At 35.0% G+C, this 15,432-nt stretch overlaps 3 protein-coding genes across 8 annotated transcripts in view; 2 read left to right on the plus strand and 1 right to left on the minus strand.

Moving 5' to 3' along the window:
- Positions 1 to 4,494, plus strand: part of LOC105232895 (solute carrier organic anion transporter family member 74D) — a 110,549-nt gene extending 106,055 nt beyond the window's left edge. For all 6 annotated transcript variants that reach the window (XM_049459401.1, XM_049459400.1, XM_049459402.1 and 3 more), the window contains 3 exons: positions 1,445 to 1,594; positions 3,078 to 3,254; positions 4,293 to 4,494. In XM_049459401.1, coding sequence (XP_049315358.1) covers positions 1,445 to 1,594; positions 3,078 to 3,254; positions 4,293 to 4,462 — 497 coding nt within the window. In that variant the 3' untranslated portion in view covers positions 4,463 to 4,494. The remainder of the gene's footprint in view (positions 1 to 1,444; positions 1,595 to 3,077; positions 3,255 to 4,292) is intronic.
- A 1,869-nt stretch (positions 4,495 to 6,363) lies between these two features.
- Positions 6,364 to 8,593, minus strand: LOC105232896 (U4/U6 small nuclear ribonucleoprotein Prp4). Its single transcript, XM_011214787.4, has 2 exons — positions 7,212 to 8,593; positions 6,364 to 7,143 (listed from the first exon to the last, which is right to left on the minus strand). The coding sequence occupies exons 1-2, from the start codon at positions 8,449 to 8,451 to the stop codon at positions 6,761 to 6,763; spliced, it is 1,623 nt and encodes a 540-aa protein (XP_011213089.2). The 5' UTR covers positions 8,452 to 8,593; the 3' UTR covers positions 6,364 to 6,760.
- A 448-nt stretch (positions 8,594 to 9,041) lies between these two features.
- LOC105232897 (transportin-1) lies at positions 9,042 to 15,432 on the plus strand. Its single transcript, XM_011214788.4, has 10 exons — positions 9,042 to 9,251; positions 9,595 to 9,730; positions 9,848 to 10,519; positions 10,669 to 11,760; positions 11,817 to 11,987; positions 12,070 to 12,241; positions 12,308 to 12,403; positions 13,401 to 13,476; positions 13,866 to 14,040; positions 14,712 to 15,432. The coding sequence occupies exons 2-10, from the start codon at positions 9,632 to 9,634 to the stop codon at positions 14,817 to 14,819; spliced, it is 2,661 nt and encodes an 886-aa protein (XP_011213090.1). The 5' UTR covers positions 9,042 to 9,251; positions 9,595 to 9,631; the 3' UTR covers positions 14,820 to 15,432.

Genomic DNA, 15,432 nt, shown 5'->3' on the forward strand with positions numbered 1-15,432 from the left:
AAAGTAATAGGACTGATTTTCTTCCGCCGCGACTGTACTTTGGAGTATGCGCGCATCGATTGGATTCGGTAGAGGGCGTTCGTAGCTAATGAACGAGCGGCTGGTTAGTCAGGATAAACATTTTTGCACAACGTATTTCTGTAAGTAGTGCAAACCGAAGCGGCGAGTGGAAGTGTGCCAAGAAAATTTGAACACGTGTGAAAGTGACCCCCAATTTTTGAATAACGTAATCCCAGGTGACGAGTCATGGATCTTAACGAGTCTCCTCGTTTAAAAAAGAAAAGAATAAGCATATTCAAAGTGAAAACGATGCTCATTGTCTTTTTTGCCAACAAAGATATCGTCCACCATGAATTTGTTCTTTCTGGTCAAACCGTCAACGCCAAGTTTTACAAGGAAGTCGTTGAGAGACTCAAACGAAGGGTCAATCGGGTCCGACAAGACATCGCAGCCGATTGGAAATTGCACCCCGGCTCTCACCGTTTTTCTTGTGAACAGCTTCCTAACAAAGGCCAGCATCCCAACGCTTTCGAAGACGCCCTACAGTCCACTGTGGCCCCCGGTTTTTTTTTGTTTCCTTGCCTGAAAAGGCCAATGAAGGCAAGCATTTTGAGACGACAGAGGGGATCGAAGGCTATTCCGGAGAATGCCTTCCGTGTGGCCTTCATTGCTTGGAAATCGCACTGGCAATGCTGTATCGATACAGAAGGAGCCTATTTAGAAAGTTTTTGAAGAATTGTAACGATTGGTTCAATACATTTTTTTAAATCGACTCAGTCCTTTACGGACAAACCTTGTATGTATTGTTTAAATAAAAGTTGTGAGTTCTATTGGAAAAATAAATCAAGCAACTGGTGCAGGATAGACGCAAGAAGTGTATAATACCAACAAATAAATAGCAGCCCACGTACTGCAACTACAGGAAAATAAAATTTTTCCGAAGTTTTTAATCAGTACCGTTAAAAATTTTACAAGTGAATTTTTAAAAGTTTATAAAATTATTGGGTACTCATACCACTTTGAGGTAACTTATTAACACCTCTTCGTAAGGTATTGATGCTAGATCCTTATTGAAATTTGTTTTAGTAACTTCATTTGCAAAAAATGGTATTATTATTATTTTTTTATACCCTCCATACATTCATCAGTCTTACATATTTTATTACTCATTATAAAGAATATATATATATATATGTGTGGTATATACTATCTATTTACTCTATATATAATATGCCATATATTTGGAGCCATTCATTTGCATGGCTTTGTCATTTTCATTTATTAATTATTGCATTTTATTTCATTTTTTCTCATATACATTAATTATTTTTTACCCATTTCCTCGAGTCACTGTCATAACCTACCCCATTTTTCTTCTTTTCTCTTCTTTCTACCCCACCCAACCAACTTTCTGTTGCGTGCGCGTGTTTATCTGTTCTTGCAGCTTTTAAGAACCAAGCGACCGGCGGATATTGCGCTAATAACTGTAAGAATTTCATATTCTTCATCATCATATTCGCCGTTTGTGTGTTTATGCATTCGACATCGGAGGTGGGCAGCATGTTGTTGGTGATGCGTTGCACACATCCAAATGGTAAGTGAGAAGAAAGCAAAAAAAAATTGTTGTAAATATTTAGTAATTTAGTTTAAAATATTTTGTATTATTTCGAAAATGAATTTAGAGAGCGCATATTTTTTATACTTTCAAAGGGTGATCCATTTCGAGGTTTCCACCTTTTTTAAAGAAAAAAACACAGAAACTTTAAATTTAATGGGGATTTTTTGAATTCTAAGATGGTCCATCCCTTGAGTCCAATCTTCGACGACTCAAACGAGTCGACTGGTAACTATACTGGACTGGATCGGACTGTCCGCCTAGGCTTTAGACTTTACATAATCCCACAAAAAAAGTCTTACGGTGTAATATCACACGATCGACCGGCCCAAAACGTGGAATTTTTGCTCTCCGAAGTGTTCTCTCAAAAAATACTTTGCTTGATGCAATGCGTAGGAAGTGGCGCCGTCTTGTTGAAACCAAATGTCACCGAGATCACGAGCTTCAATTTCAGGCATCAAATAGTCGGTTATCATGGCGCGATAACGGTCGCCATTGACGGTTACGTTCTCACCGGCATCATTTTTGAAGAAATATGGACCGATGATTCCACCGGCCTACAATCCTCACTAAACCGTTATTTTTTCTGAATGAAATGGCAGCTCTTGATTCTTTTCAGGTTACTCTTTGTCCAAAATGTGGCTATTTTGCCTTTGAACATTTGAGCTGAACAAAATTTGGCCCGAAAACTTCAGACCTTCTTGGAACTTTTCAAGAGCCCATAGAACGAAGCGATGACGCTTGGGAAGGTCGAGCGGATTCAGTTTTTGTACAAGCTGTATTTTGTACGCTTCCAATTTAAGATCTCGACGCCAAGCCGTTCTATAAGTCAGTCCAAGTTGCTACGAACGGCGCCGAATCGACTCCTCGCGGTCTTCGTGTACACTCTCAGCTAGATTTTCTTGCTGGACGTGGTCTATTCGATCAAATATCATCCAATAAGGAATGCCGGAGATACCAATATACAGAATGGAGATCTTTGCATCTGTTTTTCGAAACCCCAATTTCTATATCGAGTCTAATGTAATTAAAAATACAATTTTGTCCATATTTTATAATATTTCAGCACGGAGAATTGGCTTGCTTAGAACCCTTTGAATATTTAACAAAAATATTATTCAAAATCGATTCTAAAAAAAGAACTATATATAGGTCAAAATTATTAAAAATTAGGGATTTAGAAGAAAAAAATTAATTTGACTTTTAGGAGACCATCTAAGACGTATTTGATAAAAAATGTTAACTATATAGATGTGAGGTTAAGTATTAAAATATTCAGCACCGCGAGTACTTGTAATGCCTACTAGTTATAAATCCTAAAATATATTTATTGGAAATTGAAATTCAGGTTACAAGTCGTGCAATGTCATCTTAACAAATATTTTCGATCATATTAATTATATCACAATATTCTTTATTAAAATCTAATGCTTACGAATTATATTTTCATACATAATTACAGACAAAGCCATGGCTATGGGCATCATACAGTCGGCGATTGGATTATTCGGTAATGTTCCTTGTCCAATTATTTATGGCGCGGTGGTCGATTCGGCGTGTCTCCTCTGGAAAACGGTGTGCGGCAAGCATGGAGCCTGCTCGCTGTACGATTCAGACACGTTTAGGCACTATTTCCTCGGTAAGAATATATATTTTGACAAAAAAGCACCTGAAAATTGTTATTAAATTCGCCGGGTAAATTATTTTACAAAAAATGAAGTCCTATCATTTTCATTATCCTTAATTATCCTTAATTACTATGCCAAATATGAGCGCGATCTGTCAACCAGTTTGTTTACAACTGCTGCTTAAGTATGTACACCTCAGCAGTGCGTTGCGATTTTTACAGTGGATAAATATATCGAACAAAGAATTTGGCTCGATTTTTTTATTTCGAACCCAATTTCGTGCTCGGAATCGTTGCGAATGTTGAAAAAGGCTTTCGGTGATTCAGTTTTATCAAAAACACAAGCCTACAAGTGGTACAATGCCTTCAAAGACGATCGAGAGATCGTTGAAGACATGCCTCGTTCTGGACGAATCTCAACTGATTAAAATATTAAAAAAGTAAAGGATATGGTGCCTGAAAATCTTCATACATGTGTTAGAGAGCTCGACATCTCTCGCGAGTCCGTTCGAATGATTTCGATGGATATTTTGGGTATGGAACGCGTTCTTGCTCGACTCGTTTCGATAAAGCTTAATTTTTTTTCAAAAAGAGTACCGTAAATAAGTCTCTTTGGATATAACGATCGGCCGAATTCCGATCCCACATTCATGGAGAGCATTATAACGTGCGAAGAGACATCGGTTTATGAATTTGATATGCAAACTAGTCAACAATCATCGGAATGGAACTCGTTTTCAATCGATCGAAGAGATAAAACAAAATTCAATGAAGGAGCTGCTGCCCATCCTAAAAAAACCTTATAAAAAGTGTTTCGAGGACTGGAAAAATCGTTGGCATAAAGAGTGTTTGGCAGCTGGTGGGGATTACTTTGAAAGCGAAAAAATAAATATTGATGAATAATTAAATATTTTGCGTTTCATTTACATTGGCCGGGCACTTTTTTGTCACAATGTACTCTAAAATGTTTTTAGTATTTATCGCAAGTCAAATTCAATTTGCTTATTCTCAAATAAAATAAATGAATTAACATTTTTTTTTTCTCACTAGGTATTACCGCCGGCATAATGTTCCTGGCATTCATAATGGATCTGGTGGTGTGGAGCAAGGCGCATCGCATCGACATAACGCCCGAGGACGGCAGTGAGCCGCATGGCAAACAAACAGCCGCAGAGACGGAGTGCAAAAAGTCAATGGTGGCACCCGATACGAGCGTCTGAGCAGCACTGCCATCCAAAGGAGTGCGGACATACATATGTAGCTGAAGAACAAAATACAAAATATAAAAAAAAAAAAACATTTGAATAAGTGTCTTAATAGGCTTGTTTCACACAAACAAAAAGTTTCAAAACGGTATTCAGTTAAAAATATAGAAAAAGAGTTGAGCAACTGGATGAGAATATATTCTAAGTAACGTGAACATGACGACGCACAATGTGGCCAAAACAAAGGCGCTCGAGAAATGCAAAGCTGCATGTGTGTGTGTATGTGTGTCTGTCATATGCTTTGCGAGAATTTGACGACGAAGGAATGCGGTTTTGCATTTATTGTTGATAGTTGATTTATTGGTTAGTTTAGTTAAAGTTTAGTTAATGACAGTTTAGTTATAGACAGCAAAAACAATGAAAAGAGAAATAATAAAAACAAAAATCAGAATAAAAATAAAAATAAAAACAAAAACAAAAACAAAAGAGAGCGCGACGATTGGATACTAATGACATGCACCAGGATTGGCATGTGTGGCTAGGCATGAATGAAATGTGAAAACAAAAATTTAAAAAATATTAAAATATACATATTTATACATACATATGTACATACATAGAGACGGCAGAGAAATTAAAAAAAATAAGTAGGTATTTGCGCGTATATAAAAACATAAAAATTTATTTTATTTTTATAATTATAAAAAAATATTGTGACTTTAATTCTCATGTATGTATGTATGTATGTACATGTATGTGTGCAACACAATTTGTAAATTTATATTTAAAAAAATGCTGCTTGCATTTTCAAATTTAAATGTTAGAAAATGTATGTATGTATGTAACTGCGTACCATATAGTGAACACTTATTAATATGTCAACATTTTAACAAAATAAATCTCAGTTATAGACTAAAAATATTTTTTAAAGAAAAAAACAAAAAGAAATATTTATACATTAATACAATACACACATGCATATGTATGAATGTGGGCATGTTGCTAAACACAAAATGGAATCTAATAAAAAAAAATTGAAAAATATTACAGCAAAAGAAAAATGCAAGCAAAGTACACAAACATATGTACATATGTATGTATGTATGTATGTGTAAATTTAAATTAATTTGTAGTGCATATACTTTGCAAACATATTAAGTGGCATGAAAATTTTCATACTCCTTATACATATGTATGTACTATGTGAACAAATATATGTATGTATGTATGCGCTTCGATATAATATTGTACGCGCTCAATTAAAATTTTCAGGAAATAAAATTTAAAAAAGTTAAAAGTAACTACATTCATACATATGTACATATATACATATATGTTTATGTGCATATTTGCTTATTGTGCTATGTATTATACATACATACATATATCGACTGCAGACTGCTGTATTAGTCGAGGCAGTGCATTCAGTTAAGCACTCGTATAAGTTAGCAACTATTATTGCATAACACAAAACATACATACACATAGAACTACTCCTATACATACCTAAACTATATTTTATTTCATACGTTAATTTCTATTTAGTAATATTAAATGTATAAAATTTTAATGTAATGCAACCTATCTGTGGTAGTTAAATTTTAGTTACAATTGAATATACATATACACATACATATACCATATACACATAATTTTAAATGTAAGTTGAAAATAAAAATAAAGTAAAAAAAAAATAATAATAAATAAATTAAGTGGAAGTTTAATATATTATTTTTGTGAAAGAAAAATAAAAAGGTTTCTTCAAACATTTTTTCTCATATAAAAAAGGAAATATTTTATTAAATTTTTATTTTTTTACGAAATCCGCATGAACTATTATCGAAAGTAACGTTGCAATCCAATATTCTCTATGAGTAACTTAGTTCACCCCATTCCACCCTCAATCAAGTTCACAATTATATAAATGCATAACAAACCAGTTTTATTTTCTTATTAATTACATACATTTTTCATTTTCATCAATATACGCGTTTAAAAGCGTTCTTAACGTAGTTATGTTATCTTTATTAACTAAAGATTTTTTTGCGAATTACGTTTTCCATGCACACAGCTTTTTTCTCAAATAATACAACAGTCTTCGATAAAATGTTATTTGGTCTATTGTCATCGAATAAAAAGTTACACGAAATGCACTTGCTACTCGCAAAGCAAGCTAACAAAAAAATTGAGTAATCTAACAGTGTTAACGTTATTATATTCAACAGTACGAAAATGAAGTATGTAGCTTTTTTTCATAACCTAAAAACAATACCAAAATGTCATAAAGCAAAAAAAGAAAGTTTGCTTTTAGCATCAGCTCTCCGATGCCCACACTTTGAAGGTACGATCGAAAGACGCCGTTACAATATGTTGCGAGTCGGGTGAGATGTCCACAGCCATTATTTTGCCGTCATGTCCCAATAATGTTTTTAATGGCTGCCAAGTTTTATTGGACCAAATTTTTGTAGTGCAATCATAAGAGGATGTAACCAGAAAACTGCCACCATCTCGCTGGTATTTTACATCTGAAATTAGGTTTGTATGTGCAGGAATCGTATAAACTGGCTGTCGACGACGTAAGTCCCAAATTTTGCAAGTATTGTCCTGTGAACCAGTAGCAATATGAAATCCATTTGGTGAGAAATCAACGCCAAAAATAGAGCCCAGATGACCTTCTAGAAACATTACGCAACGGCCTGCATGAAAAAAACAAACATGCTGTTTTACCAAAATAATAATAAACAAAAATAAAATAAAAACAAACCTGTTCTTAGATCCCATACACGTCCAAATGCGTCAAGTCCACCAGTCACGATGACACTGCCATCGATTTGAAAGCTAAGGCTATGAACTGCTTTGGCATGCCCCTCTTGATGCAGGACTTCAGTTTTTTGTTCCAAGTCCCATAGGCGCCAAGAGGAGTCATAACAGGCTGTTGCTAGAAAACGACCAGATGGATGAAACCCTAATTTGGAAACTCTATGTGGCATATGCCCAGTTATATCAGCTAAAGATTCTTCCGAATTAAAGCCCCACAACTTCACTGCTCCATCATGACCACCAGAAGCCATTGCTACAACATTTTTATCATCTTGCGTCACGCCTGGTCGGAATGCTACACCACCAACATAACTTGCATGACCTCGCAGTGTTAACAGTAGCTTACAATCTGGTACTGTCCACACTTTGCACAAACCGGACCATGACGATGTCATAATCAATTTAGAGTCTTCGCTAAACGCTACTCCACTTACTGGACGCGTATCTCCCACTTGACTGCATTGCGGTGCTAAGGCATGTAAGCGCTTTTGAAGCTCTACTAATCGGCCAGCGCGTGTTGCGCTTGGTACATCTAGTAGAGATCGCGCATGTTCTAGACGTGTTTTTGCTCTTGGTAAGGAGTAATCTGCAATCCATATTCTTGCCACGCGCAAAGCTTCCGGTCCTTCGTGGTACCATGTTGTTTCTTGTTCTTTCTGAAGTTGTTTTCGCTCTTCCTCTTCGGTTTGCTTTTGCTTAATCGCATTTTCCCCTAAGCTAGCTAATAACTCTTTTAAACGGCGCCGTCTTTCTGCTGGACCCTCCCCAAAGTAGCATATCGGTTCATTTAACTGTCGCAAATTAGCTTTTATTTCTGCATCATCGGTGGAAACGTTTATTTGACGTGCACGTTTTTTGCGTTCAAATTCTTTTAGCAGCGCTTCTTTGTCTTTCGCTACTTCTGTTTCCAAGTCAAAATAGTCGTCATCGATCTTATTAGCTAAAGCACCAGAAGTCGGGGGTAATGTTGGCGCCGTTGGTTTTTTCACCTCCTCATAATCTTCGTCAGATTCGATATCTTCGAGTTGATTGGTAACCGCAACACCACTTGAAGTGGATGCAGTGGCAGTGGAGCATGCCCCTGCTACAGCAGCTGTCTGGCGCTTTCTCTCTACTTCTTCCAGAGAACCGTAGTGCAGTGTGCGCTGCCTTTTAACATACTGGATGTCCTCATCATCGGACATATTATTTATCAATTTTAAATAAAATAACTGAACAAAACGTTTTCAACTTAATTTATACCGAAATCTAACAAAAACCAGAAAATACACATTCCCACCAATTTTAGTAACTTGCCGGCGTTTTAAATAGTATTGCTAGTAATTTATCGCGATTATCGATATTTTAGAAATACTCAAACTCTATCGACGGTCAGTTCTGATATGCGGCCGTTGTTCTGATCGAAATGGAATAGAATATAAAATTTATTAATTAATCGTGATTATTTTTACGATGAACTTTTTGATATCGAGTACTGAAAATTATTAGATTTTCAAATTTATTGAAAATCGCGAAAATATACCATTGCAACTAGAATAAAGACCTATTTGTATGGTGAAAAAACTAAGACGAAAATGGCAAACTGCAATCTTAATCATCATACAATAATATCTTCACATTAATTTTTATAAACTTTTTATTGTTACGATTAAATTTTACACGTTTTTGTGCTGGCAATAATGTTAATTGGTCTCAATGAATATGACGTTGGCACCCCTTATAAATTCGCGCAACCTCACGCTGACCCGTTCACACACCTGTTATTAAGTCATAAGCTAGAAAGAGATCGCGACTCAGGTCACGAAAGTTGAAACTTCATTTTAAGTTTTTTTGTTCCCTGAAAAAATTATACTAGACAAGAAGGAAAAAAGAGAAAAGTTAGTTAAAGAATATTTTAATTGCGGAAAAAAAGTATTTTTCAGTTTGAAAAGTCGCCAAATTAAAGACAAATAAGTGTAATCTATTTTTAGTGCTTTTATCAGAGGTACGTTGTCGATATTTGCTAAAATAAAAAAGGTTACTTCCAGACACAAACTAGCGTGCGAAAATCTGTTAAAAACGGTGAATAATACATCGAATGCCAAACGAAGGTTTCAGTATTCCGTTTTTTTTATCGGTCGAAATAATTTACACAGGTCGCAAATTATTACTACATATTGTAAAAATTTTGCACAAGATTATATATATACGATATAAAATAGGAGTGTATATTTCGTCTGCCAAGTGGTCGCACCCGTGTCTGCCCTTACCTGATACGCGCATGACACCAGCGCGCACCCTTTAGCGAACCTTTAATTTTATTCATTACAAAACTTTAATTCTTACAGGTATTTCACCCCTTACAAGAAAACAAAGCAAGACAAGATGACGTGGGAACCGCAAGCCGAAGGTTTACAGCAAATAATTACAATCCTTAAACAGTCTCAGTCTCCGGACACAGCCACTCAAATGGCTGTTCAACTGGTAAGCTACAAAGTCTGTTATAGGAATATTTGTATATAAACTTAAAAATTATCAAGAATAATTTTTGTATAAAAATTAATACACACTACATTCTTTATGTGACATTTTAATTCACAGAAACTGGAGGAATTAAATCAGTATCCCGATTTCAACAATTATCTTATCTTTGTACTGACAAAACTCAAAACGGAAGAGGAGCCAACTCGCTCTCTTAGCGGTCTAATATTGAAAAATAATATACGAATGCATGGAAATAACTTGCAGCCAGAGATTGTCGAGTACATAAAGCACGAATGTTTACAAGCTATTGGCGATCCCTCACCGCTAATACGTGCTACTGTTGGTATATTAATTACGACTATCGCCAGTAATGGCGGTCTTCAAAATTGGCCTCAATTACTACCCTCCCTATGCGAAATGCTAGATTCACAAGATTACAATGTATGTGAAGGTGCTTTCAGTGCGTTACAGAAAATATGCGAAGACTCGGCTGAAATACTTGATTCGGCAGCACTCAATCGGCCATTAAACGTTATGATACCGAAATTTCTGCAATATTTCAGCCACAATAGCCCAAAGATTCGCTCACATGCCATAGCTTGTATAAATCAATTTATTGTTAATCGATCACAAGCTTTGATGCTCCATATAGACACATTCATTGAAAGTTTATTTAACCTATCTTCTGATGAGGATCACGAGGTAAGAAAGAATGTATGTCACGGATTGGTTATGTTGTTGGAAGTGCGCATGGATCGTTTGTTGCCGCATATGCCACAAATTATAGAGGTGAGTGAATAAATAATTGCCAAAAATTGTAAAATGTTTTCTAATAGTTTTTGATATAAAAACAATTTAGAACAAATCTTTGCCCTGCATTTGTGTCTTTTTAAATATGTGTATATTTATTAATATTATTTTATATCTTCTATTTGTAGTATATGTTAATGCGTACTCAAGACTCAGATGAAGGTGTAGCCCTAGAAGCCTCGGAATTCTGGTTATCTCTTGCTGAACAGAATATTTGCAAAGAAGTGTTGGCGCCATATTTGGGACAACTAGCACCTGTATTGGTACATGGAATGCGTTATTCAGAAATTGATATCATCCTATTAAAAGGAAATGTTGAAGAGGATGATATGGTGCCCGATAGAGAGGAGGACATACGTCCCAGATTCCATAAATCTCGTACGCATACAATCAAATCCGGCGAAACAGGTGTAGATGAAGATGACGAAGACGACGTGCTAGATGACGATAGTTCCCTCTCTGAATGGAATTTACGAAAATGTAGTGCAGCCGCATTAGACGTACTAGCAAATGTCTTCCGCGAAGAATGTTTACCCATTGTTTTGCCTATTCTCAAGGATACTCTGTTTCATCAGGAATGGGTTATCAAGGAGAGCGGTGTATTGGCATTAGGCGCAATTGCCGAAGGCTGCATGCAAGGAATGATACAACATCTGCCCGAACTGATACCTTATTTGATTAGTTGTTTATCAGATAAAAAAGCGCTAGTTCGATCCATCACTTGTTGGACACTATCACGATATGCTAATTGGGTTGTAAATCAGCCACATGATCAATATTTAAAACCATTAATGGAAGAATTGCTTAAGCGTATATTAGATTCCAATAAGCGTGTACAAGAGGCAGCCTGCTCTGCATTCGCCACACTTGAAGAAGAGGCTTGTACTGAACTGGTGCCATATTTAGAATATATATTGAAAACGCTAGTGTTCGCTTTTTCGAAATATCAGCATAAAAACTTGCTTATTCTATATGATGCAGTTGGCACGTTAGCCGATTCGGTGGGCCACCATCTGAATAAACCACAATATATTGACATTTTGATGCCACCATTAATTGAAAAGTGGAACTTACTCAAGGATGATGATAAAGATCTGTTTCCCCTATTGGAGTGTTTGTCAAGTATCGCTACCGCATTGCAGTCTGGATTCTTACCTTATTGCGATCCAGTTTACCAACGTTGCATATCGTTGATAGAACAAACACTGAATCAGGATATGGTGAGTTAAAGCTTATAAATATATGAGTAAAACAAAAATTAATTTATATATTATAGGCTTGTAAAACAAATCCTGGTTTCGAGCATCCAGATAAGGAGCGCATGATTGTTGCATTAGATTTGCTGTCAGGTTTGGCTGAGGGTTTAGATGGACATATTGAATCTTTAGTCGTCAAAAGCAATATAATGCAATTGCTCTATCAATGTATGCAAGATGTGTTGCCAGAAGTAAGTATTACAAACATTTCTACTCCATATTTGTAGATATATGCATTGTATCACTTCATATTTTTTTTTTTTCGTTCTTTAGGTGCGGCAATCATCGTTTGCATTATTGGGCGACTTGACTAAAGCCTGTTTTCAGCATGTGCATCCATTCATGTCGGAATTCTTTCCGATTTTGGGTCAAAATCTAAATCCTGATTACATTTCCGTATGTAATAATGCCACCTGGGCAATTGGTGAAATATGCATGAAACTAGGTTTGTTCAAATTGCGAATTCTTTTATATTAACTGCATTCACATAACTGCAATTAATGAATACTAGGTGAGGAAACGCGACAGTACATACACCTCGTACTAAACGAACTGTTCGTGATTATAAATAGACCAAATACACCAAAAACGCTGCTCGAAAATACAGGTATGTCATTGATAAGTCGGAAAATATATCTACAACTATTGATATTGTTGAACGCAAAATTTGTATACGCCTCAATTCAACTGTAACTATCTGCTCTAATAACATTTGTGAGTGCATGGCTGTTCCATGTCCGTATATACTACAACTAATACATAAAAGCACTGCGCTCTTCACACATAGTTTGGGAACAGTTGCACGTTTTAATTTCACTATAGTTAAGGAAGTCTGAAACTGAAAGTTGAAGTATAAAAATCGCTATTTCTCAATATACACAGTTATGCTGAATCTTATTTCATAGTCGTATTTTACTGCCTCAATGCAGTCGTATTTATCAAAACCTGAACAAGCGGATTTTTATGCGATTAAGCGCCGTAAACACATTTTATTGCTACAACACAAACAAAATTTAGTAATTCCATAAAAAATTTATTCAGGGCTGTAAGTTAGATCATTTATTTCGAATGTTGCCTATTCATCACACTTCAATGCAAACGTCAGCTAGTTCACGAAATTATGCACTGCATTTCGTTTCGGTCCGAACCAAAAAAAAAAAAAATGTATACTGCCGAACATCTAAGAAGTATTTAGCTTTATTTAACTTATTTTGTTGAACGAATTGTTTACAACTATGTATGTATCTATATCGATTGCACTCAGTTATCTAAATCTCAAGTGTCTGTCACATGGTGTTATTTCGTTTTTTATTAAGTTCATTTGTCTTATGATACATGTAACTAATTTATAATTCTCTTCAGAAATGTATATACATACATACATATATATGTGTAACTTAGCAGTCATTGCAATACATACATTGCATTCTTTAAGCGTTGATGGTTTCAGTTGAATAGCAAAGTTTATATTTATAAATTTAATTAACACCTGTATTAATATTGATTTAAAAACAAAGATTTATGTAACTTATTTGTATAATTGTTAAACGCATATGTAATATAATTTATGATTTTCATTTATTTCTGTTTTTTCTGTTTTTTAGCAATAACAATCGGTCGTCTAGGTTATGTGTGCCCAGTTGAAGTGGCTCCTTATTTGCCAGAATTTGTACGACAGTGGTGTGTAACACTTTATATATGATTTCTATATGTTATACGATTTTTAATTCAACCACCGACCCTCGAAAATCAATCTCCCTACAACTTTAACTTGAACTCTTCCCCATTCCCACTAAAAAATTTAAAATCCAGTTGCTCTTTTTTTCAAACAAGTAAAATAATCAAGCAAAATAATCCACCACACCTTGCATTTACATACATATGTATAATTTTTCATGTAATATAAAATATTTACATTTTGTACTTAATTATGATTTGCCAAGAAAAGCGTAAGTGTTTTTTCGTTTAACGTTTCTATACAAAAAAAAAAAACATTGCTATTTATGGCTGTATTGCTGGTAGTTAAATTAAAATAATTGCATATTCATTATCTATCTATTCACACACAGGTGTACATCTCTGCGTCATATAAGAGATAATGATGAGAAGGATTCAGCATTTCGTGGAATGTGTCACATGATTACCGTAAATCCTGGTGGCGTAGTGCCAGATTTTATATTCTTCTGCGATGCAGTGGCTTCATGGGTGAATCCGCCACAAGACTTGCATCAAATGATACAAAAGGTAACTGTTGTTGTTATACGTGCACGCTAAGGTGCTGATTTTTTGTTTACCAAACACTGAATGATGTTTCAGTGTTTACCTTAAAAAAGGATCCAACGTAAAAAGGTTTTCAATTCAATTTAAATTGTGTCTAAATGATTTTACTATCATCTAAATAGCGGGGACTTTTTCGGTCGTTTGCAATAAATTTTGTTATCTTCAAAAAAATAAATTAGAATACTATAAACAAAATTTTGTTATCTATACCCAAAACAATAAATTCGAATACCAAATTCCCGCTCTACACAAAAGAATATGAAGTTAAAGTTATTCATCGAATGTGTTGTACTCATATAGTACACCACGTCGTATGAGCAACATATAATGTGCAAAGCACTTGCATGAATGCTCAGAACATTAATTGCTTGTAACTTTTAATGGAATTGTTTTGTGGTAAAATTATTAAGACTTAATGCAAAATATCAAAAAATCCTTTGTTATTACATGTCACAGTTTAAACTGAAAATATAGAGCTTGTTTACGTTGGAGCTTTATTTTAAGACAAAAGCTGAAGCTTCGAGGGCGTTTGCAAAAAAAATCAACTTGGTAGAAATAACGGACAATGCACATAAATATAAAAAACACTTAAACCAAATTTTTTACGTTTTTTTATATGCTTTTTGTTTTTACAGATATTACATGGCTTCAAAACCCAGGTGGGTGAAGATAATTGGCGTCGTTTCGTCGATCAATTCCCGCCAAATCTTTCCGAGCGTCTGGGCGCTATGTACAACATTTAAAGAGCAGATATGTACTAGACATTGGGGGAATTGCTTGAAACGGAAGCAGGGGTATAGAAAACACAAAAGAAGCTACCAAATGGTACAAGACACACAAGGGTAGCCAAACAAATAGGTACTGGGGACAAAGTCAGCAAATGAAATGGAGTTGGGGAGAAAAACTACAAAAGAGGAAACGGTATCGGCTTATTGGTGAGAACAACATTGCCTACGGTATCGCACCAGGCAATGTGGAAAGAGAAGAATTTATAAAAGCGTTTGCTTGTTATGCAACAACTATAGATGGTTTAAAATTTTTGTCAGTCGTAAGTCCTCTTTCTCTTATATATATGTACATATATGTGAAAGTTGCGATATTGTGGTACTATTTTAACAGTACACAAACCCTTTATTAAAAATTATATGATGCTAACAACCATTACGCAAAAAAAAGAAACATAAAAAGGTATTTCAATAATAAATGCGTTTGAGATCGTAAATTGAAAAGCAGCAAATGTAAGAGGTTTAAACTTGAAGAAAAGTAAAAAGAAAACAAAAACACATTAGAAGGCAAAAATTTTTCATTCAAAACTTTTCCTCAACCTTAACACAAATCCTACACAATCATACTAAT

This window comes from Bactrocera dorsalis, chromosome 5, assembly GCF_023373825.1.
Source record: "Bactrocera dorsalis isolate Fly_Bdor chromosome 5, ASM2337382v1, whole genome shotgun sequence".
NCBI lineage: Eukaryota > Metazoa > Arthropoda > Insecta > Diptera > Tephritidae > Bactrocera > Bactrocera dorsalis.

Coding starts and splice junctions, on each gene's coding strand:
- LOC105232897 (XM_011214788.4), top strand. CDS start 9,632: ATGACGTGGGAACCGCAAGCCGAAGGTTTACAGCAAATAATTACAATC. Junction 9,731..9,847: donor CTCAAATGGCTGTTCAACTG/GTAAGCTACAAA, acceptor TTTAATTCACAG/AAACTGGAGGAATTAAATCA. Junction 11,988..12,069: donor TGCAAGATGTGTTGCCAGAA/GTAAGTATTACA, acceptor TTCGTTCTTTAG/GTGCGGCAATCATCGTTTGC.
- LOC105232896 (XM_011214787.4), bottom strand. CDS start 8,451: ATGTCCGATGATGAGGACATCCAGTATGTTAAAAGGCAGCGCACACTG. Junction 7,144..7,211: donor TGTATGGGATCTAAGAACAG/GTTTGTTTTTAT, acceptor TTTTTCATGCAG/GCCGTTGCGTAATGTTTCTA.